The following is a 17,462-nucleotide window of genomic DNA, read 5'->3' as shown; positions in this document are numbered from 1 at the left end:
CCGGATTTGAACCCCGGGTACTCCTGACTCCAGGGCTGGTGCTTTATCCACTGTGCCACCTAGCCGCCCACCCCCCTACTAAGTTCTTAAGAAATGCTTTTTGACTTAGTGATTAAATTTAACATTCCTTCCTGAAGAAAGTTTCCCTATAAAAGTAGATCAATGATGTGACTTTCCATAAAGTGAGTTATATAAATTTCATGCACTGTTTTGTTTTTATTATCTTGGGCCTATTTTCTTGTGATCTCAGTAATCTTACCTTACTTTACTGAGGAGGTAAGATCAGGAACATTCTTTGGAGGGCTCTGGAATGACTTTTGGGAGATCTTATTGATGAAGGAGAAATGAGGATAAAAATAATAGATAAAAACAAGTAGGCATTTTTTCCTTTTCTGAATTGGAAACCGGGACTTATTTTTATTAACACAGTAAGGGCCATGGTGAGAAGTTCCCTCTATCAAGGCAGAAAATAAACAGTCTGTCTGGTAAAAGTCTTAGATTCCTGGGACACTGGCCCAAGGTCCCACAGTCAATGGAAATCCAGTCTGGGTTGAGAATCTACCTTTCATTAAAAAAGGAACAGAAGGGGGCAGCTAGGTGGAACAGAGAATAGAGCACTGGCCCCAAAGTCCAGAGGTTCTGAGTTCAAATGTGACCTCAGACACTTACTAATTACCTAGGTGTGTGACCTGGGGCAAGTCACTTAAGCCCATTGCCTTACAAAAACCTTAAAAAAAAAAAAGGAATAGAAAGACAAAAAGAAGCTTAAATACTAATATTTACTTAATATTTCATCGGTGATCTCATTATATGCTAAGAACCATATGTGAAGGATAGGGGGTGGGGATGGGGGAGTTTTTTGTCCAGTATAAAGATAAAAAAAAATTGAGTATCTACCTGCTGGGGTAACATGCCCAAAGTCATTCACATGGGGGCTCAGGACTTCAGGGTTCTGAAGGGGGATTATGAAACAGTTTCTATAAAAGGCAAAGGTTCCCGGCTTCCCCAAGGTTTCAAGACCTCAGAGTTATTTGTGAGATCTTTTCTCTTCCATCCCATAAGAGCTCTCTGCTCATGCTTAGAGTTAGACCAAATTACAGTTAATTGGTTTTTGGAGAAAGGTGGAGCATGCCATCTTGTCTCTGAGGTGATGCCTGAAGATGGCTAAGGCACCTAGGTATTTGATCTCCCAGGGCCCCTCCTACTCTAGGATTTTCGTGTCAAACGGCCATCATTTCATCATTTCTAGATCCTTCCTTCTAAAATGGCAACCCTGGGAAAGGCAGCCATATTGTGGATGTGGCCCCCAGGGACATCAGCAGCTCAAACAGGTGGAAGCGCTGGGCGCTTGCCATGAAACCCCTCTCCCTTGCATCCCCCCGGCTTTCTCAGCTCCCAGCTCTGGCCAGACCCATCGTCCCCTCCCCCTACTCCCTCTGTTCTGTCTCACACTCCTCCAACCCCAGGTGCTCCAGGTTGGGTTGTGTTTCCCCCAGCTTTTGAATGGACAACATGATATTCCCAGGACGGCAACAGAGCTTGGACTGGGCCTCACAGAGGATGGATAGAGAGGAATCTTGCTAAGCTCTAGAAACTAAAGCCTCCTGGAGAAATGAGGGCTTCATTAGCCAGAGGTCCTGAGTCCGCCGGTCCTTTTCTCCCTCCCTACCTCTAACTGTTGTAATCTGAGCCGTCCTTCAAGGCCAGGCCCCAATACCAACCCCACAAGTCAGCTAAGTGGTGCAGAGTCAGAAAAATCTGAGTTCAAGTCTCTGATTTTCCCTTTAAGCTACTACCTAGCTGTAAGACCCTGGGTAAGTCAACCACCTACCTCAGTTTCTCCATCTGTAAAAGGGAGGAAATAATAGTAGCAACCTTTATACTTGCAGATCTTAAAGCACTTACTATTCTTATTATTTATTCCAGAGTCACCTAGTTAATGCAGTCCTCTCATTTTACTGATGGGGAAATGAAATCAAAATGACTTGCCACACAAATAAAAGTATGGGAAAGTTTCCCTGGCATGTACTATAAGTGTTGGGAGATCATGGTAGCAGAGAGATTTGAAGAAAGTGCAGAGGACAGTACTCTTATTTGACAAAAGAGAAAACTGAGGCCCAAAGAAGTTAAGTGATTAACCCAAGGGGAAATCGAAACAGAGAGCATTAAAGTGATTTACCTAAGATTACACAGCAAAAATAGAGGAATTTCATAGAATTTAAAATTGGGTTGGAAGAGAACTCTTGAAAGTCAGTTTCTACAACTATAAAGTTTGTAAGGGAGGGGGAGGCTATCAAACCTCTAAAGAGCTACTGGGCTCTGACTTTTCTGGTCTAAATTTCCCAGGACTCTGGAGGACAATACTCTTCACTGGGTGCTAAAAGGGGGCTGAAGAGAAAAATTGAAGTTTCATCTAAATCTCCTCATACAATCCTTAAATTAACACCCCTGGGGTGGTCTCACAAATGCAGATTAGAATCCCTCCAATCTGATTGGGAGAGCCGCTATGGTGTCCTGGAAGATCAGTGTTTAGATTGGGTGGAGGAGAGATCCAAAGACTGCACCCCTCACCCCCCTTCCCTGCTGAAGTGGTTGTTGGTGACAATTTTTCTAGCTTTTGCCTACCAGGAACTGAATTATTTTCTCTATTTCTCTATGGAGAAAAAATGAGGCTAAAAGGGAGGGAACGAGGCCACCCAAGAAGTCTGTAGCTGAGCTGAGATTAGAACCCAAAGCTCCAGATTCCTAGCCTAAGAGGCACATCACACTACTCCAGAAGAATGTTCAACTCCAAATTCTAAGCTCTACCTGTGGAGAAGGGGGAAGAGTGTGCCTATTCTCCCATTCTAAGAACTTTTTCCCTGTGATCCAGCCCAGAAATAGCATGTTGTGCCTTTGCTTTCCCCATTGCTTCTATTGTCCATATGATGGGTGAAGGAATTAGGTCATTTCTATTAGGTACCTGTGTGTCTTTGGAGGATGGCATTAGGGTTAGGAGGAGGAAAGATTGTATGGGATCATGCAAGCAATCCAAGTATTCATTAAGTTCTCTGATTAAACAGAGGTATATTTTGTAGAATTTGAAGAGGAAAAAATAATACAGACAACTAATACAATCAGTAAAAAGTTCCTGGGAGATCTGCATGGAACATGCAACTGTGATTTGAAGGAAAAGCCAGGATTCTTAGGAGTGGATGGGAAGAGAGAATTCATTCCAGGCTTGGGGAGATAACCTTTGAGAAGAGACATAGGGGCAGGAAAGAAAATTCTAGACACCTGAGAAAACAAGAAAGCCAATTAGGTTGGAACACAGAATTTGTGAAAGGAAGTGGGGTGCAATGGGCTATTTAAAGGTAGTCTGGAGAGGGGTTATCAAGGGCTTTGAATGCCATATTGAGAAGTCTATTTTGTACTAGAGACAAGGGGCAGCCACTAAAGTTGTTGAGTAGGGGAGTGATGTGATCATGCCGCATTTTTTGTTGATCATTTTGGGACTGTGTGGAGGATAGATTGGACAGACTGAATCACGGATTTACAAGTATAAGGGACTTCAGCTATCATTTAAACAACCTTCTCATTTTACATTCCAAGATGCGGAAGCCCTTAAGAGGGGGAAATGTCTCCTTTAGAGGGCGACTGATGGCGACTAGCATTCCAGACCTGATTTCTATAAAGCTCTTTCTCTACGGACAACTTGTTAGGCACGTCACTAGTTAGCGATGTGACTTAGAGCAAGGCATTTTCTGGGCTTTAGCTTAGACCTCAATAAAGCGAAGAGTTGATCTAGATGACTAGTGGTAAGATTTACAGCTGAAGGGGTCTCCAGGGTTAGCAAGTCTGCCCCACTCATCTCGTAGCTGGGACAACCGAGGCCCAGAGTCTGAGTGGTCCCCGGGCGCAGAGATGGGAGGAGAGGATCACAAAATCCTGTTTCTAGATGCAGTTTTTTTCAGCACGTTGTCTTCCTCTCTGCTTTTTCCTCCCAGTTTTTCAGCGGACTCCGGCGCCCCTTCAGTGACCTGGCTTGTGAGGGGTGCAGACGGGAGGCATTTACCATCCGGCTCTCAAGGCCTCTGCCGGCTCCGCTGTTTGGACATTGTGTACCGAGGCCGGGGGAGCCTCCGGGACAGATAGAGGTACACAAACAAAAGGGATTTTCTAGAGACTGGGGGGAGGGGCGATGCTTCAGGTCCTGGGGGAAGGGAAGCGTCTGGTGGTGGCCAATGGAATGTAAGCCCCTGGCGGCCCGGCGGTTGGGCCGGACCCGCGGGCCCCCCAGAGCGGAGCCGGGCCCGGGAGCCGCGGCTGGTGGCCCCCGGAGAAACTCCTGCTGCAAACTCCGGGCCCGGGGGAGGAGGGGAGGAGGAGAGGGAGGACTTAGGAGGAGGTGAGGAAGGGGAGAGGGGGAGGAGGGGAGGGAGGGGGCAGAAGCCCCTCCGGCCCGGTCAGGTCCGGCAGCCCAGGGAGGGCCCGAGTGTCTGAATTCGCGCCGCCGCCAAGGGCTCTGGCCGTGCCCCCCGGGACACAGGGGGACCCTGAGGCGCGGGCTGCCTCTCTCCGGGCCCCCACCTTGGCCCAGGTACCGCCCCCCCCCACGCCCCGGGGCCCCGGGGGGAGCGGCGAGTCGGTGGGTCTGGGGTCGGCGGGGCGGGGCGGGGCACGCCGGGGGCGGGCAGGCCCGGGGAGGGGGCGCGGGAGGGGATCTGACGTCAGGCCGCCGGGGTGGTTTCCAGGCCCCGAGCTGTCAGAGCGGGTGTCAGCGGCCCGCAGCCCCCTCCCCCGCGGAGCCCCCCGCGGCCCCGGCCCAGGCTGCGCCCGAGTGAGTGCGGGCGCGAAGTGGGAAAGTTTGTGCGCGGGGCGGGGGCGGGGCGGCGCGGCGTGCCGGCCGTGCGCGTGCCGGCCCGGGCGGGGGCCCGGGGCCCGCGGGGCCGCGTGCAGTGACAGCCGGGGGGCGCGGGGGCGCGGCGGGGGCGGGGGGGCGCGGGGCGGGCTCGGCCCGCGCAAGTTCCTGCCTCTTTGGAACAAAGAAAACTCGGGCCGCCGGCGCCGTCGGTGCAGCCGCCCCCGCCGCGCCCGGAGCCCGCGCCCCCGGCCCCCAGCCCGCCTCCCGCGGGGGTCCGGGCCGGGGGGCTCGTGTGAAGCCGGGGCCCGGGGGCCCTGCGCGCGCCCACTCGGAGCCCCCGGAGGGGGCGCGGAAACTTTTCTGCCTCGGACACGTGAGTTTTCCTTAGGCTTCAGCCCCCCGCCCCCCGCCCTTGGGGCCCAGCTCCGGGCGCTGCTGGGGGTCCGCGCCAGGACCTGGCTTGGGGGGTCGGAGGGGGGCGCGGGCCGGAGCTCGCTTCAGCCCGTGGGGGGGCGCCCCGCCATGTGCTCCGCCCCCGGCCCCCTTCGGGCCCGGGCGCCCCGGAGCGCGGAGCGGGCTTTGTGTGCCGCGTGTTTGGATACAAAGGGGCGCGCGTGGGAAAGTCGCGGGGCCCGGCGGGGCGCGGGCGCGGCCAGAGCGCCCGTGGGAAAGTCGCGGAGGCAGGTGTGCGGCCGGGAGACTCGGGCGAGCCGGGCCCGCGGGGCCCGGGCCGGGCCGGTGACAGCTCCGCGCCCGGACTTGTCGGGCCGCGCAGCCCGCAGCCTCGCCGCCGCCGCCCCGCGCGGCCCGGGGCCCCGAGCAAACTTTACCTCCTCGTCCCTCCCGCCCGGCCGCCGCCTCGCCACGGCGCGCGGGCAGGAAGCCGGGCTGGCCCGGCGGGACCGGGACCGGGACCGGGACCCGGACCCGGCTCGCTCATCCCCCGGACCTGCCGGCGCCGGCAGCCAAGCCACCACTTTTTTTTTTGCCCTAAAAGCAAACAGATCCAACACCCCAAAGGAATCCGGAGCCGGAGGCTTCCTTTGTGGGGGAGTGGGAGGGGCCTGTTTCAGTTTCTGAAGGTTTGATGTCAGTTTTCCAGCTTTTCTTTGTTTTCTCTTGGCCTTTTTATTTTTCTGTGACTCTTTGCGCTGAGACAGCGCCTTGTGTACCCCTCTCCTCCTCCGAGGGAGCTGGGAGGCTGCTCTGGTCACTCTGAATCCCAGGGGTGGAAGGAAAGTGAGAGAACATCTAGTTCAAACCTCCCATTCTCACAGATGTAGGGATTAAAAAACAGACCTCGTGAGCTTTGCCCTATGTCAGATGCAGGACCAGAATCAAAATAGATTAGAGACGGGTATATACAGTGATCCAAATTGAATGGGATGAGAGAGAAATCATATCCTTAAGGAAGAAAACTAAAGTATAAGAGATAGCAAAATCATGTAATAAGGTAACAGATTTTTTTTTTCTAAATTAAAGGTAATAGTTTTTGGGCTTTGTTCAAACTCCACAGTTCTTTCTGGATACAGATGGTATTCTCCATCGCAGATACCCCCAAATTGTGCCTGATTGTTGCACTGATGGGCTGAGCAAGGCCATTAAGGTTGATCATCATCCCCATGTTGCTGTTTTTCTGGTTCTCCTCATCTCGATCAGCATCAGTTCATGCAAATCTTTCCAGGCTTCCTTGAATTCCCATTCCTCCTGGTTTGTTTGTTTTTTTTAAGTTTTTGCAAGGCAATGGGGTTAAAGTGGCTTGCCCACAGTCACACAGCTAAGTAACTATTAAGTGTCTGAGGTCAAATTTGAACTCAGGTCCTCCTGACTCCAGGGCCGGTGCTCCATCCCCTGCACCACCTAACCACCCCCCTCCTGGTTTCTAATAGAACAGTAGTGCTCCATGAAAGAGAGTGAATTTGGAATAAGGACAGATCTTGGTTTGAATCCCACTCATTCTGTGTGGCATGGGCAAATTAAGATTTCTGAATCTGTTCAGGTACAATTTGCCAATCTGTAAAATGGGGGCGATGGTGACAGACCCACCCTTAGAGGCCTGTGAATGAGGATCAGATGACCCATATAATGTAAAGTGTTGTACAGATAACATTTGCATTTATTGCTTTTCATTCCATTAATTCCAGCAATTCATACTTTGTAAAGCCTTGTGTTCTAGAACAAGGGTGAATAGCAAAGTACTAGACTTTATTAGACTCTTAAAAGTCAAGAGAGTGGAGATTGGTGCTCACCTAAACTCTTTAATCCTCTGCACTCTGCTATGATAGGCATTTAATCAGTATTTGATTTACTACATTGTATTGCCTCTCAGGAATAGATCCTGTGTCAAAACGTTTCTCCCATGAGTCCCATTTCCTCTAGATGCCCGTGTTGTCTATACTTAATAGCACCACCTTATGGTCATTTCCTGTATAGCCCAAAAGGGAAAGAGCTCAGGGTCACCACACAATTGACACTTTTAGAATTCATAAAGTAAGAGCATGGTCCAGGTTTAGTTCTGTTAACATCTCTGATCTTTTGTGTTCTTTAGACTTGGCTACCCTTGGTTTCTGAGCAGCACATTTTGCTTGGTCCTGGAAATTGCTTTTATATTTCCAAGCAAGGTGTGCTTAACTTTTTTTTTTTTACTCATGGACCTCTTCCTAGAATAATGTTTTTAAATGCATTTTTAAAAAATGAACATTGACAAAAGGAAACCAATTATACTGAAATTACAGCTGTCACATTTTTTTCCCCAAAAGAAGTTCATAAATCTCAGGACTAGGTATATCTCTGCCTCAAAACCCAAGTCCCCCATTTTTTTTTGATCACTTCTGTCACTATCACTATTGCTGACAGCTCTAGTGGTTCTTAGAGTTCCTAGTTTGACCCAGAAATTCTCTATGCTGTTCTTCCTCTAGTCAGTGTTTGTCTATGACCATGTGTTTCCCTACTATTGATGGGTTCTACCAGAGCTTATCAACCATAGATATGAGGGATTTTCTTCAGGGAACCCAATGAGTTTCATCTTTGTCACCTGGCTCACGACTTTCCGTCTACACAGGTGTCCCCACTCTCTTAAAGGCCAAATATCAAGGTGTGGTCCAGATTGGCGTCAGTCATGATTCTGAATGCATCAGTGGGAGTTGTTTGTGCCTAGAATAGAGAGACATCTTCAACAAAGGTCTTTTTTCTTCAATTTTGTTGATTTAGGTGGATTCCTAGTCACTCACACCTTCTAAGGTCATTTCAAACCATTGAAATAGGTAACACAAATATCACTATTTTATTGAGGTCCAAAGAAGAATCCACCTATCAGAATTGATATTTAAACCAAAATTAACAACAGTGATTATACAAATATGAAGTCATTTGGTGTGCATGCTTGTGTGTATGTCCATATGCATTTAGAAAAGACTGGAAAAAACAAGGTGAGATTTCTGGCCAAACTAGCTTACTTGATATCTTGGGAATTCTACCAGGTGACTTCTTACTAGTATAATAGGTAATGACCCATGACTTAAAGCTGTTTGCTCCCTGCTCATTAATGACTCTAGAAGCAATTCCTGACTTAATTTTAGATATCTCTACCTGCAGGATGCCTTCCTAGATGCTTCAGGCTGTTCCTTTCCCAAATGTTTATGTATATACTTCTTTAGGCCCTCTTTATTTAGAATGTAACTTTTTTTTTTATCCCTAAGGTCCTTTTTCATTATAAGTTCTTAATAAATCAGTCAGCAAATCTTTTTTGTCATTCAAGAAAGATTTTGGTTATTTTGAGTTTTACAATTTTTCCCCTAATTTTGCTTCCCTCCCCTCACCCCAGAGAAGGCAGTCTGTTAGTCTTTACATTGTTTCCATGGTATACATTGATCCAAATTGAATGTGATGAGAGAGAAGTCATATCCTTAAGGAAGAAAAATAAAGTATAAGAGATAGCAAAATTACATAAAAGATAACAGTTTTTTTTTCTAAATTGAAGGTAATAAATAGTCTTTGTTCAAACAGTTCTTTCTCTGGATACAGATGGTATGCTTCATTGCAAAGTTGACTCTGATTGTTGCACTGATGGAATGAGCAAGTTTATCAAGGTTGATCATCACCCCCATGTTGCTGTTAGGGTGTACTATGTTTTGGTTCTGCTCATATCTCTCAGCATCAGTTCATACAAATCCTTCCAGGCTTCCCTGAATTCTCATCCCTCCTGGTTTCTAATAGAACAATAGTGTTCCATGATATACATATAGGATAATTTGTTCAACCATTCCCCAATTGAAGGACATTCACTTAATTTCCAATTCTTTGCCACCATAAACAGAACTGCTATGAATATTTTTGTACAAGTGATGTTTTTACCCTTTTTCATCATTTCTTCAGGGTCATTGCTGGATCCAAGGGTATGCACATTTTTGTTGCCCCTTTGGGCATAATAATTCCAAACTGCTCTCCAGAAAGGTTGGTTGAGTTCACAGGTCCACCAAAAATGTATTAGTGTCCCAGAGATTTCCTACATCCCTCCCAACATTGATCATTGTCCTTTCTGATCTTAGTAAACTCTTAAGGGGCTACTATGTGCTAGGCTTTGCTCTAAGCACTATGGCTACCATAAAAAGCAAAAAAAACCAAACAAACCATTTTTTGCCCTCAAGAATCTCCCAATCCAATAGAGGAGATAACAGCAAATAAATATATACAGGTTAAAAAAGAAAAAAAAATTACTGAGGGAAGATATTATAATTAACATTAATAAATAATTATTGGAATGGAATTGAATCAGGACCTGGTTACTAATACTTCTGTGTGACCTTAGGCAAATCAGTTCCCTAGTTGGACCTCATCTCCTTCCCCATCCCCTGCCCCCCCCAAAGGACTAACTTTGGATTCCATCAAAAGTTTTCTTTGTCTTTTTCATAAATCTTCTGTGTCCTCTCTATTCAATAGGAAAAGGAATACTAGCCATACCAGGCTTTACACACCTAAGAAAGTGATTAATTTCAGTAAGAGTTAGCTTTAATAAGATTTAATTATTTACCAAATACTAAGAGTTGGGAACAGTGTCTATGGAGATTTAGGTGATCCTTTTAAGTTCCTTCTATGATGTCTCTTGAGATACATAGGTTGGGTACTCATTCTTTTTGTCTCTGGGATATTGAGAGGATAAATTAAATCTTGGGGACATTTGTAGCATGCTAGAAGAAAGATGGCAGAAAATTGTATGTTAGGTTTTATGGATAAAGGAAGAATTTAGATTCAGAGAAGATAGAGAACATCACAGTGTAAAATAGATAATTTTGATTTTATAAAATTAAGTTTTTGCATAAACTATACAAACAAAATTATAAGGAAAGCAGAAAACTGGAGAGAAATTTTTGCAATAAGTGTGATAAGTTCTCAATTATATAGAGAGGACTGAGTCAAAATTTTAAAAATATGAGTCATTTTCCAATTGAAAAATGGTCAAAGAATACGAAAGGCAGTTTTCAGGTAAAGAGAAATCAAAGCTATCTATAGTCATGAAAAAATGCTCCAAATCACAATTGATCAGAGCAATGCAAATTAAAAACAACACACACCTATCAGATTAGCTTAATATGATAGAAAAGGGAAATGTTTGATATTGGAGAGGATGGGGGAAAACTTGTGTTTTTTAATTTAGTAAGTCAATGAGGTTAAGTGACTTGTCCTAAGCTAGGTAATTAATTGTTAAGTGTCTGAGACTGGATTTGAACTAGGGTCCTCCTGCCTCCAGGGCTGGTGCGCTATCCACTGAGCCACCTAAGTGCCCCAAATTGATCTACTTCTGAAGAACAATTTGGAGCTGTGTCCAAAAGACTAAAAAATGTATATTCTTTGATCTAGCAATATAGATCTAGATATATCCCAAAGACATTCAAAAAAAAGGGAAAAGGACCTATTTATATGAAAAATATTTAAAGCCGCTCTTTTTTGTGGTAACTGAAGAATTGGAAATCAAACAAATGTCCATCCATTTGGGAATGGCTAAACAAGCTGTGGTTTGATTGTAATGGAATATTAGTGTGCTATAAGAAATGAAAAACAGGATGATTCCTGAAAAATCTGGAAAGACTTACATGAATTGGTGAATACTGAAGTGAATAGAACCAGGAGAATATTATGCACAGTAATAGCAATATTGTTTGATGATGAACTATGAATGATTTAGCTATTCTCAGTAATACAATAATCCAAGATAATCCCAAAGGACTAATGATGAAGCATACTATCTGCCTCCAGAGAAAGAACTGATATTGATTGAACACAGACTGAAGCATGCTAATTTTCACTTATTTTTTCTCCTTTTATTCAAGTCTTCTTGAACAAGGTGACTAATATGGAAATGCTTTACATAATTGCACATGTATAACTAATATTTTATTGCCTATAGTCTCAGGGAGGGATAGAATTTGGAACTCAAAACAAAAAATGTTTAAAAATGGGGGAGGGGTTGTTGAGGAGAAGAAGACCTGACACGTTTCCATTCCTTTTGGCCCTTGACTTTCCTTCCATTCTCGCACCTACCACAGGTTTGACTCTTTTTTTGACGAACCCTGGACAGCCCAAGCATGTCAGACAGTGACCTGGGTGAGGAGGAAGGGCTGACCTCCCTGGACCTAACCCAGGCGGGCAAGAGAAAGAGGAGAGGGAATCTCCCAAAGGAGTCTGTGAAGATTCTCCGAGACTGGCTGTATGAGCACCGCTTCAATGCCTACCCTTCAGAACAGGAAAAGCTGAGCCTTTCTGGTCAGACAAGCCTATCGGTGCTACAGGTAGGTGGGGGTAGTGGGTGGGTGAGGGGTGGGTTTCTGGGTTTATGATAAGATTGTAGGAGAGTCTTCAGTCGAAGCTTTTTCATTAACTCACTTTGCAACTTGAACATTTCCCCTGTAGGTCTTTACACAATAAGACAGTAAGATTAAATCTCTAAGGCTCCTTCTGTTATCTTTTTAAATTTCTCTGTTTCTAAAGCCATTTAATCTTTCTCTGCCTTAGTTTTACTAATCCATAAAATGGGAGTGGGATAGTTCTGTTTTTCTGCTTTTTAGGCTTTGCAAAAAGGGGTCTTATTATATAGCAGAATTTCCACCAAAGTCTTTCTCAAATGTCAGGGAAGTGACCGTGGGGTCCCAAGGCTTAGGTAAAGTTCTTACCAAGCTGGAAATGTCTTGATTTTTTTATGTATGGCTCACTTTGTTCCTGTCCTCTGTTGCTGGAAGCTTCTACTTGGGGGGCAGCAGAGGGGAGACTTGGTTGGTTCTAGGTAAAAGTTCTTTTCCCCCAGCCATAACATTTCATGAAAAGGGGGGATGGGAGGGGTGTATATTGAGGGAGTGTCCATGTCGATCAAAGTATTGAATTCAGGCTAGGATTGTGAACATCAGTGTTGTCATATGCTCAAGTGCATTTCCACATAGATCAAAGAGTCTGAGAACTAATTTAGCCTACAGGGAAGGGATTCCATTTCAGCCACTCCTGAAAAAGTAAGAAGATAGCTTTTTGTTCCTGGGAACTCCATGATAGGAGATGGGGAACCCTGGAAAAAAGCTAATGTGAGGAGGGTTGTAGCTCCTTTGTAGATGATGGACCCTTTGTTCATTTTTTTCAATAGTCTCTAGAGATTTTTCTTAGAATTATGTCTTCCTATTTTATCTTTAATTTAGGTTCTAAATAAAATAGAAATTTTCAATATATAAAATAGAACAGGAAGAAAGATTGCATAGAACAGCAAATCTTTGTGTCACATTTTAGTTTTTCAAGTCTGTAACAAATTAGTTCATCATTTAACTTTAAAAACCTCTCCTGCTTGTCTATATTTCCTTTGGCCACTCTTCTATAAATCTTCTAGTCATTTTAACAGTCTTAATGATTCTTCTATAAATCTTCTGGTCATTTTAAAAGTCTTAATGACATATCATTTTTTTATTGTTATTATTTTGAAATCCTAGCTTCTCTCTTTGCCACAAATTGTGGGGGGGGGCGGGGAAGATCTTTGTAACAAATATGCATAATGACCAAAATAAAAACCCACATGATAAGGATGTATATTGATTCTGCACTCTGAATCTGTAAGTGATAGGTAATATGATTTCTCATTGATCTCTGGAATTGTAGTTGTTCATTGTATTGATCAAAGTTTTGAAATCTTTTAAAGCTTTTTGTCTCCATTATGTTATCATTTTATAATTTTTTTTTTATTTTTATTTTTTAGGATTTTGCAAGGCAATGGGATTAAGTAGCTTGCCCAAAGCCACATAGCTAGGTAATTATTAAGTGTCTGAGGTCAGATTTGAACTCAGGTACTCCTGATTCCAGAGCTGGTGCTCTATCCACTGTGCCACCTAGCTGCCCCCCATTTTATAAATTCTTATGGTTCTACTCACTTCACTCTAAATCAATCTTCCCAAGTTTCTCTGAAACCATTTGTTTTGTTACTTCTATGAAGATAATTGCTGTGACATTCATATGTCATGATTTGTTCAGTGATTCCCATTGGGCATTCCTTGGAATGAGAATTAGAGAAGCTGTAAGCATTTTTGTACATAGGAGTCTTTTCATTTTTTTGTGATTTTGTTTTTTTTTTCTTTGAAATCTGTAGGACTAATTGTGGTATTATTTGGTCAAAGTGGAGGGAGATGCATAGTTTTACAGTTTTCTGTTTTTCAGGTTAGCAAGTTACAGTCAAAACTTGACCAATAGTATACTCATATTCTCAAATTTCCCCAGACCTCTTCAACGATTGTCTTTTTCCTTTTTTGTTGCTTACTTAATCTAGTCAGTATGAGATAGAACCTCAGAATTGTTTCATTTGTATTTCTCTTATTATTTGTGACATAAAATTAAATATGATTGTTTTTAAAATGTGATTGTTGATAGCTTGAATTTCTCTTGTTCTCTTGGATTCTTAGAATCATCCATTCAGAACTGGAAGGGACTTCAAAAACCACCTAGTACAACTGCCTCATTTTATGAACAGACTGAGGCCCAAAGAATTTCATTGACTAGTCCAGGTAGTACAGATTAGATTTGAACCCAGTCTTTGATGTTTGAGCTCCTCCTGGTATTTTTTGAATTGTACTACACTGCTAAGGGAGTCCTCAGTACCTCTATCTATAGGCACAAAGACTTAAGATTGAGGGGAATGGATTTAAGAACAAAATTTGGTTTTGTTAAAAAATTTTAAAATAAATTATTGATAGAGTTTTTATATTACCTTAAATCTGAATCCATCCCTCACTCTGTGTTACAAGCTATCCTTTGTTATTAAGAATTTAAAAAGGGGTTGAGGGAAGAAACACATCAGTTGTATCTGAGAGTTTTGGGGTTTTTTTTAGGGTTTTGCAAGGCAAATGGGATTAAGTGGCTTGCCCAAGGCCACACAGCTAGGTTATTATTAAGTGTCTGAGGCCGGATTTGAACCCGGGTATTCCTGACTCCAAGGCTGGTACTCTATCCACTGTGCCATCTAGCCACCCCCAGAGAATATTTTCTATTGCACAGCCATAGCCCTCCCACCCCTACCCCCACCCCCTACAGAAAAGAATTGGGGGCTGGCAGCCTTCTAACTCTACTTTAAGTCCAAGTTTGTTCATTACAATTTTTCTTTATTTTATTTTGATTGTTCTTTCAATTTATACTTTCACAGTCATTTTATATATTGTTTTCCAGGTTATCTCCCCTTTGGGGGCTTACCTTAGTTATTATTATGTAAAGAATTCAGTTTTGGTTATATTATGTTTCTTTCTCTTTATATCACTGTTACATCTCTTTGCATTCTGGTTCTGCTTCTCATTTTGCTTGGATGGTTTAACAAGTCTTCGAATCTTTTTTTTCTTTTAAACAGTACAATAAAGTTTCGTTACAGCCATGTGCTTTAATTTGAAAGTTGGGAGAGTTTAAATGACTTTACCAGGGGTGATCCTACAACTAGTAAGTGTCAGAAAAAGAAATTTAAACTTAAGTCTCTGCAATTTCCATATCCAAAGCTAACCCTCTTATCCAGTGGTATCCCTAATACCACACACTGCCTCTTAGATGATCTCAAAGGTCACAGAATCATAGGATTTGAGATTTGGAGGAAATCTCCCAGGCCATCTCAGTCAATGGGCATCTGCTATGTTTCTAGTTTTTTGCTGCTCCAAAAATTGCTGCATATAAATATTTTGGTGTTAAGGGACCTTTCTTTTTATCATGGACCTTTATACTAGACATGCCTCTGAGTGAAATCTCTGGGTTGGAAAGTATGGATATTTTAGTCGGTTTCTTAACATCATTTCAAATTGCTTTCAACATTAGTATAGCAATCTTTGGGACATTTTTTCATCCCACAGTCATTGCGTTTAGTTATCTGAACCCTTCACTTCCTTACTCCAGATAGAGCAAAGAGTTAGAGCTGTGATCTAGTTTAAAGGATAGGAATTTGGTGGGGGGGAACTGGAGTAGTGTGAGGAAGGAAATAAAGCAGACCTTGATATTCTGTAATAATTAACATTTAGCTTTAAGACTTGCAAAGAATTTATATGTGGAAAAGTTCCTTTCAGCCACTTTAATGACCCTGTGAGGTAGGTACCTCTGGTATCATCCCCATTTTACAGATAGAACTGAAGCTCACAGTCCTTAAATGGCTTGCCCCCATAGTTTCATAGTAAATGTCCCAATGTAGATTTGAACCCTGGTCTTCCTGATTCCAAGACTAACCATGAATGAATGTATAAGATTTATTAAGTACCTATCTCAAAGATCTTAATTTAGATGGGGAGATAATACATAATAAGGAAATTTCAGCAGCAAAGGAGATAGAAAGACCTTCTGGTCCCAGGATCATAGATTTAGAACTAGAAGGGGTCTCAGACTGCCAACTAAATCTAATACTTTAATTTTGCAACTGAAGAAACTGAAGTCCATAGAGATTGACAGTCCCTAGGCCCCACAAGCAGTGAGAGAGGTGGGGCTATGCCCAAGGTCTCTGACTCCAAAGGCAATGTTTCTTTCCTTTGGTCCATAGGGTAGAGTTGAAAGGCAGAAGGCATTGTATCCTCTTTAATTTTATTTCCATTGATAATACCATGTTTGTTTCTGATGTTGGAACATGTGATAGTGCCAAGGATTTGGGTGGGAAAAAATGGCTTTTCTTGTTCTCTATGGGGACCTAAAGACAGTCCTCTGGGAATGTGGTTGATCATTGCCTTGATTGGAATTTTTAAGTATTTCAAATCCACCTATTTTAGGTTGATTTTGGTCAAATTTATGGATGGTTCTAATGCAAAAAAGAGCCAAGATCCTAGCAGAAGTGGATAGGAAAGCCCCAAGAATCATGATTTGAACATATTGGAGCAGAGTTCATGTAGGGATGATCCTGAGGGGACTAGAAAGACAGATTTAAAAAAAAATGTACTGTTTGTGTGTGTTTTGTATTGAGTGAGTATTTCTTACTTCCACCTCCCTACCCCTCTTGGAGAGAAGAATTGGAACCCAGCAAAAAACTTGTTACAAAAATGGGCAAACAAAATGTATTCATACATTGCCTATGAGTATTGGCCAAAAATATTAATGTCTCATTCTGCATTTTAAGTCCTGTCAGTGGCTGGGCAGGATTCTTGATGGTAATGGACTGATGATAATCAGTCCTCTGGGAATGTGGTTGATCATTGCCATGATTAGAATTCTTAAGTATTTCAAAGCCACCTATTTTTAGGTCAATTTTGGTCAGTTTATGGATGGTTTTAATGCAAAAAAGAGGCAACATTTTTATAGTAGAAAGAGCACTGAATTTAAAGTTGGAGGATTTGATTTGGAGCCAGATATTTTTTGACTTTACTACCTTTTACTACCTTAGTCTTCTGTCATCCTCATTGAAAGGGTTCAGAAACTGATACTCAAAAATTTAAAGGGGAGGGCCTTTACACAGCTTAATTAGGAAGTGTGTCAGAGCTGAGATTCAAACTCTGTCTCTTCTAATTGTAAAATCATTGTTGTTTCTACTCTATTATACTCTTATATGTCTCTCTGAGGTCCTGGGTTGGAAGAGACCTCAGTGTCCATCTTGTCCAACCCATAGAAGCGTATGTAGGAACTAGACTTATGAGTTCTTTGAGGAAAATTTGCAAAAAAACAGGAAAAATCCAGAATGGCAGATTCTTTTCTGTATCCCTAGTGCTGAGTATCTGGCAATTTGGCAAATGATTAATAAATATTTATTGAATGAGGTGCACTCTTTGCTTCCTACTTAGAATCTACATCTATGTTTCCATTGTTCTTTGGGTCAACCTGTAATTTGAATCTTCAGAGAAGATGGTATTCTTAACTCTGAGAGAATTTCTTATTATTTTCAGTTGTGCCCTACTCTTGACCCCATTTGGGATTTTCTTGGCAGAGATTCTGGAGGAATTTGCCATTTCCTTCTCCAGCTCATTTTTCAGATGAGAAAACTGAGGCAAACAGGACTAAAATGGCTTGCTCAGACTCATACAATTCCTAAATAGTTTTGCATGTTAGAGCAGCTTGAGGTCTTAAATATGTATATATATATGTTGTTATTGAGATGTACTCTAGCCCTCCTTGTTCTTCCTATTTGATCTTGGTAATAGTCTGTTTTCTGTCTGCAGTA

The 17,462-nt window shown here is 43.0% G+C and overlaps 1 protein-coding gene across 5 annotated transcripts in view; it reads left to right on the top strand.

Annotated features, from left to right (window-relative positions):
- The first annotated feature begins 3,539 nt into the window (after positions 1 to 3,539).
- Positions 3,540 to 17,462, top strand: part of TGIF2 (TGFB induced factor homeobox 2) — a 34,254-nt gene continuing 20,331 nt past the window's right edge. Inside the window, exons 1-3 of one of the 5 annotated variants that reach the window (XM_074212020.1) lie at positions 3,540 to 3,797; positions 3,987 to 4,136; positions 11,386 to 11,628. In XM_074212020.1, the coding sequence (XP_074068121.1) occupies positions 11,425 to 11,628 (204 nt within the window). In that variant the 5' untranslated portion in view covers positions 3,540 to 3,797; positions 3,987 to 4,136; positions 11,386 to 11,424. Of the gene's footprint in view, positions 3,798 to 3,919; positions 4,137 to 4,231; positions 4,388 to 4,480; positions 4,580 to 5,070; positions 5,217 to 11,385; positions 11,629 to 17,462 lie in introns of those variants that run through there. The other 4 variants (XM_074212022.1, XM_074212023.1, XM_074212024.1 and 1 more) reach the window with 4 other exon arrangements.

Source organism: Macrotis lagotis, chromosome 1 (genome assembly GCF_037893015.1).
Source record: "Macrotis lagotis isolate mMagLag1 chromosome 1, bilby.v1.9.chrom.fasta, whole genome shotgun sequence".
NCBI lineage: Eukaryota > Metazoa > Chordata > Mammalia > Peramelemorphia > Peramelidae > Macrotis > Macrotis lagotis.
This window is presented reverse-complemented; position numbering and strand designations above follow the sequence as displayed.